The 6,174-nt window shown below is 48.4% G+C and overlaps 2 protein-coding genes across 10 annotated transcripts in view; one reads left to right on the forward strand and one right to left on the reverse strand.

Moving 5' to 3' along the window:
- The window catches only part of PGAP2 (post-GPI attachment to proteins 2), a 40,234-nt gene extending 37,924 nt beyond the window's left edge, over positions 1-2,310 (reverse strand). For 2 of the 7 annotated variants that reach the window (XM_017532874.2, XM_017532873.2), the window contains exon 1: positions 2,135-2,303. In XM_017532874.2, the coding sequence (XP_017388363.1) occupies positions 2,135-2,276 (142 nt within the window). In that variant the 5' untranslated portion in view covers positions 2,277-2,303. Of the gene's footprint in view, positions 1-1,115; positions 1,154-2,134 lie in introns of those variants that run through there. The other 5 variants (XR_005201033.1, XM_017532872.2, XM_037740068.1 and 2 more) reach the window with 5 other exon arrangements.
- Positions 2,311-2,332: 22 nt separating this feature from the next.
- NUP98 (nucleoporin 98 and 96 precursor) overlaps positions 2,333-6,174 on the forward strand; it is a 117,695-nt gene continuing 113,853 nt past the window's right edge. For all 3 annotated transcript variants that reach the window (XM_017532859.2, XM_017532861.2, XM_017532860.2), the window contains exon 1: positions 2,333-2,744. The gene's annotated coding sequence lies outside the window, so the exon portion shown is untranslated. The remainder of the gene's footprint in view (positions 2,745-6,174) is intronic.

The raw sequence follows: 6,174 nt of genomic DNA on the forward strand, positions 1-6,174 counted from the left end.
AAAAAAAAAAAAAAAAAAATTGGGTTTGAAGATTAAAGGGCAAGAAATCAAAGGTTCTGGAGGGCAGTGATGAAGCTACTGTAACTATCCAGGGTGAGTTAATGATTTTCTAAAGTCCAGCAAAGGCAAGGGAGAGTGGTTGTAAAGGAGGGGTATTTTGAATTGAGGAGTTGGGGGAAGGTGGCTGCAGTCAGATGTTCAAAGTAACTTTTCTATTTGGCCGACCATATATTGATTTTTTTCTTCCTTCAAGTATCTACTGAGCACCTACAATGTCCCATGTTTCTTACACCCACTATCTTATTCCATCTTTACAACGCCCCCCCTTTTTTCCCCCAGACTGGGTCTCCCTCTATTGCCCAAGGGGGAGTGGAATGGCTATAGTCACAGCTCACTGCAGGTTTAACCTCTTGGGCTCAAACGATCCTCCTACCTCAGACTCTCAAGTAGCTGGGACTACAGGTGCGTGCCACTGCATCTGGCCTTAGCTAATTTTTTGTATAGGTGGGGACTCACTATGTTGCCCAAGCTGGTCTCAAACTCCTGGGTTCATGCGATCCTCCTACCTTGGACTCCCAAGTGCTGGGATTACAGGCATGAGCCATCACTCCCAAACTCCCATTTTTTAAACAAACAAATCAGTTATCTTGAATCTCTTGCCATCACCTTAAACCCAGAGGGATTTAAACTCATTTGCATGTTGGATAAAGCCTATTTCAATTTTGCATTGACGTTCCACAAAGAGATGGTGATGGAGGTTGTTGTTGTTTGAGATTGCTCTGGAGTCCAGTGGCAGGATCTCTGCTCACTGCAACCTCCACTTCCTGGGTTCAAGCGATTCTTGTGCCTCAGTACCCGAGTAGCTGGGATTATAGGTGCCCACCATCATGCCTGGCTAATTTTTTATTTTTCGTAGAGATGACATTTCATCCTGTTGGCCAGGCTGGTCTCGAACTCCTGGCCTCAAGTGATTTGCCCTCCTCGGCCTCTCAAAGTGCTGGGATTACAGGTGTGAGCCGCCAGCCCAGCCAGTATATACTTTGTTTTCTGAGCACAGCTCCTGCTATGAGGCTCTGTCACTAAAGAGGTCTAGTTTCTAGGAAATGCCCACCTACCTTTCACTCTTGTAATATTAGGCTTCTGCTCTGGGCTAGGGCCCAGGAAGACTCCAAGAACCCAAGGCACAGAAAACCGGAGGGTAAATAACAGGATACAACGTGACAAGGCTGTTAACAGAGGACTGCACAAGCATTAGTTCAAGTCGCTGGGAAAGCTCGGCAGATGTACCGAGAAGACCCATTCTTTAGGAATACGTAAGAGTTCGGCTGGGTGCAGTAGCTCATGCCTGAAATCCCAGCACTGTGGGACGCCGAGGCGGGGGAGTGGGAGGAGGATGACCTGAAATCAGGAGTTTGAGACCAGCCTGACCAATATGGTGAAGCCCCGTATCTACTAAAAATACAAAAACTAGCTAGGTCCCACCACAAAAAAAAGAATAGTTCACGGGGCGAGGTGGCTCACGCCTATAATCCCAGCACTTTGGGAGACCAAGGCGGGTGGATCATTTGAGGTCAGGACTTCGAGACCAGCCTGACCAACATGGTGAAATCCAGTCTCTATTTAAAATACAAAAATTAACTGGGCCTGGCGGGTGCCTGTAATCCCAACTATTCGTGAGGCTGAGGCTGGAGAATTGCTGGAACCCGGGAGGCACAGGCTGCAGTAAGCCGAAATGGCACCACTACACTCCAGCCTGGGCGACAAAGCGAGGCTTCATCTCAAAAGGAAAAAAAAAAAAAAGAAGTAGGGGGCTCTCCCGTGCGCTGGGAAAGACGTTCCAACAATCCTCATTTATACTAGGCCCTTTGGTGGGCCATTCCCTTAGGGCATCTCTAATGCTCCTAATGTCTGTCTAGAAATTCGGAGAGGGAAAGAATGTGCTGGGGCAAGCATGGGTCAGGAAAGAATAGGGTCAGGATCTAGGCCCCTGAAGCAGCCTCAGGCAAACTCTTTGGACGGACAGACCTCCCGGAGGGTCCTCAAACTCCGCACGTGGTCTGGCCTGGCGGGCAGAGAGACGAGAAAGCCTTCCCAGCAGCGCCCGCGGACCCGGGCAAGGAAAGGGTCGAATAGTTACCATGCCATTCTGGGGCCGTCCCTCTCATTGGCCCGCGCTCCCGCAGCCCGAGTCTCAGCGCTCCAACGCAGGAGGCGGAGTCTCTATGTTGCGTCACCAGTCTTCCCCACACCCCGCCGGTGCTTCCCAATCTAGCCATTCACAAGCCCACTTAGAGAGGCCTTGTGTGACGTCACGACTCACTCCCATCAACCGCGGCGGCGAGGGGGCGGGACCCCACGGCCCTCTTACCGCTCCTCCCCTGTACCGCCCCTAACTCCTTGTGCCCCTCCCCTTCCCTCTCGCCCCTTCCGCCCCGAAGACCGCCCTCACGTTCGGTTTCAAAAGACGCGTTGCCCAATGAATAACAGGGCCGACCTAGAGTGGCGGCCACATCCACCAATGCGCGGACGGCGAGGGAGGAGCGCCTGCAGCGAGCCTCTGACGCCGGGAGGCGTGTGACGCAGTCGGGCCCTCTGCGCGCTGCGCCCGAAGTGCTGGTCGGTAGCGGTAGTGGTAGCGGCGGCGGCGACGGTTTCGTGGGGGCCGCGCGCTGCTCCGTGAGCGGCGGGTGGCGGACGGGCCCGGGCCCGAATTCCTGACGTTTCCCCTCCCCCACAGAACCGCGGTAAGTCGGGAGCCCGAGATGCCGAGGCCGAGACCGGCAGGCTCCTCCTCCCTTCCGGGCGGGCGGACGCGCAGGGCGTCCCAGGGCCTCTCCGCGCCGAAGTCTCGCGCCGCGGCGCACACTTTCGGGCCTGAGAGAGGGGCGGGGCCCAGGACCCTGCGTCTCGGGGGCCCGGCTCTGGAGGCCCTGGGAGGGAATGGACACCGGTGGGATCTAGCTAGGCCTGGGGGGTCTCCAGTTGCAGCCCACGCGAGTGGGCGTCTGTCTGGTTGTACTCATTCATTCGTTCGGCGGTGTTAGGACCCCACGGTGGACTGGGCTTTGCGGAGTCGGCGCCTTGAGACTCTGAATATGGCCTGCCCCGCACTTCCTTGACCGTCATGTGGGGCTGGGCTTTATTTGCTTTGGCTTCTCCTTAAGGGAAATGGGCACCTCGAGGATTAGGGTGAATCTGAAGTTTGTTAGATTTTTAAGCTAATATCTGAGAATAGGAGTCGGTTTGGTGGAGCAAAAGGTTCTTTACTGTTTTTCACGTGTTCCGTGTAAAGCCAGATGAGGGGAAAAATGGAGTTTCTGGATTACTATAGCCATAAAGAACTTAGAAATTGTTTGTTAGTCCTCCTACCTTACATCGCAGTTCTGTCGATGGGGAAACCGAGGTCCGGAGTAACAAGCAGGATTAGCCAATGCCAGATCTCTGACAGTCTAAAAATTTTTCTACTTGGATATTTCAGTCTCCCATTAGTAAGAATTACCTTTAGGAAGTCGGTGCGGATGGATGTTAGGTAGCTGGACGTAGATGGAATCTTCATAGCATTTTCCATTTAGTTGCTACCAGCTCTGTTTACGGAAGGTGGAAGCTTCGTTAGTAGAATCCTAACCTAGACCTCGACAACTAAACTTAGAAGATGGTTAAAGAATGTCAGTGATGTTATGTATTGGAAACAAATCGATAAAACTACAAGCCATTGTTGGCCTTTCTAAATCTGAATTTTTTGACTTGTGTCAGCTGCTGAGGACTCACAGTCAGTGATTTATAACAGTACTGGAATAGAAAGCAGAAAATATTGACAGGACTTAAAAGCTAAGTAGGAGTCCGTTTGCAGTAGTTGTATCTTGGAACTCATGGCTCTGTTCAGGTACAGAATGCATAGTGAAGTATTATAGTAGAATAAGGTGAGGAAACAAAACTCCATTTTGGAGGAAGAAACTATCAGAAAGAAACAGAGGGAGGGAGGGAGAAAGGAGGGGCGGAAAGGAAAAGAGAAGTGATCATTCTCTGTGACAGTCTTATAAATTCAGGAAGAAGCTCTAGTTAGTTAACTGGGTTACAGAATGTTTACCTGGTGGAGGAAGTTAGGGTATTTAAAAACCAAAACTAGAGATTGGACAGGATAAAGGTACTGGGAAGACGTAATCCCAGCATGTTGGGAGGCCAAGGTGGCCGGATCATGAGGTCAGGAGTTCCAGACCAGCCTGACCAACATGGTGAAACCTTGTCTCTACTAAAAATACACAAATTAGCCCAGCGTGGTGGTGCATGCCTGTAATCCTAGCTACTCGGGAGGCTGAGGCAGGAGAATCGCTTGAACCTAGGAGGCAGAGGTTGCAGGGACTCAAGATCGCGCCACTGCACTCCAGCCTGGGCGACAAGACCAAGACTCTGTCTCAAAAAAAAAAAAAAAAAAAAGGTACTGGGAAATACTTGGGGAAAATTATTGTTTTTGACTTCTCAGATTTGATGAAATTGAATTAGTTGACACTTTGGTCTGTTCACATCAGTAAGGTTCTCACTTTGCTCTTGTTTAGATGACAAAGCATAAACTCAAAACGAGTAGTGCAGGGGAGAACCGTAGTCTAAACAGTAGAGCGTGAACAGGGTATGTTTTCTGTGACATTTTCTCAGTTCAAGCATCTTCTTCTGGGAAGCTTTTCTTGGCATTCTCTCCCCTGCAAGCTTCCATAACACCTATTTGATACTTCTATTTATAGCACCTATCATTTCTATTTTAGCTGTTTTTTTATTAGTCTGGTAAAATATTTTTGTCTTTGTAGACCAATTGCCTGCCATAGTAGGCCCTCAACAAGTGTGTTTACTTGAGTGAATAGACAAATATGGAGGAGTTATACCTAACAGTAGTCAATAGAGATATCTGTTTATATGTTATGTGATAGTCTGCTGTTTATATGTTATGTGATACTTTGGTACCTGACTTTATTTAATGAGACAGGGTCTCACTCTATCACCCAGGCTGGAGTGCAGTGGTACGGTCTTTTAGTTCACAGCAGCCTTGACCTGCTGGGCTCAAGCAGTCCTCCCACCTCAGCCTCCAGAGTAGCTAGGACCACAGGTGTGCACCGCCATACACAGCTAATTTTTTATTTTTGGGGGCAGGATAGAGACGGGATTTTGCTGTGTTGCCCAGGCTAGTCTTGAACTCCTGGGCTCAAGTCATCCACCCACCTCATCCTCCCAAAGTGTTGGGATTACAGGCATGAGCCACTGCGACCAGCCGGTACCTGACTTTATGTCTACTATGTTTTAGATAAATAAGAGCAAGTAGAAGTTTTAGGGAACCAAATTTACAGCTTTAAAAAAATTAGCCGGTTTTTTTTGTAATATAATTTATGTGGTAGTTAACCTAGAGTAAAGGATGATGGTCCTAATGTTTAATTTCCATTAAAGAGACTATATGTAGTTGTGCAATTTGTTGAACGGTTAGGGGACTGAGAAATTCAGATTTAATGATAAGTACTGGCCGAGCATGGTGACTCACTCCTGTAATCCCAGCACTTGGAAGGCTGAGGCACGTGAATTGCTTGACCCCAGAAATTCAAGACTAGCCTGGGCAGCAAAGGGAAACCCTCTCTCTACAAAAAATACAAACATTAGCCAGGCATGGTGGTGTGCACCCGTACTCCCATCTACTCGGGAGGCTGAGATCAGAGAATCACCAGAGCCTAGGAAATTGAGGCTGCAGTGCCATGATTGCACCACTGCATTCCAGCCTGGGCAACCGAGTGAGACCCTGTCTCAAAGAAAAAATGAAACAATAAGTTTTAGAGGCAAGGTCGGTAAAACATTTCCTGAGAACTTGGTGCATTCTTTGTGTTTGAAATTGACCCTAAGTATTTGGCACAGTGTGGCTCTAGAGAAAGCTTTCTCGGCTTTGGTGCTTTTGACACTTTGGGCCAGATAATTATTGTGGTGGCTCTGTTGTATATTGTAGGATGTTTAGCAACATCCCCAGCCTCTATCCATTAGATACCCATAACACTTCCTCTGCACATTGTAACAATCAGAAATGTCTCAAGAAATTGTCATTTTTGCCCTTGATTTAGAGTACTACTCTAGTGAAAACATTTCAAATATATTATTAAAATCATACATTGGCTTCATGTTTGCTTGCATTGCTTTTTTTTTTTTTTT

This window comes from Cebus imitator, unplaced genomic scaffold (assembly GCF_001604975.1).
Source record: "Cebus imitator isolate Cc_AM_T3 unplaced genomic scaffold, Cebus_imitator-1.0 Scaffold79, whole genome shotgun sequence".
NCBI classification, from domain to species: Eukaryota; Metazoa; Chordata; class Mammalia; order Primates; family Cebidae; genus Cebus; species Cebus imitator.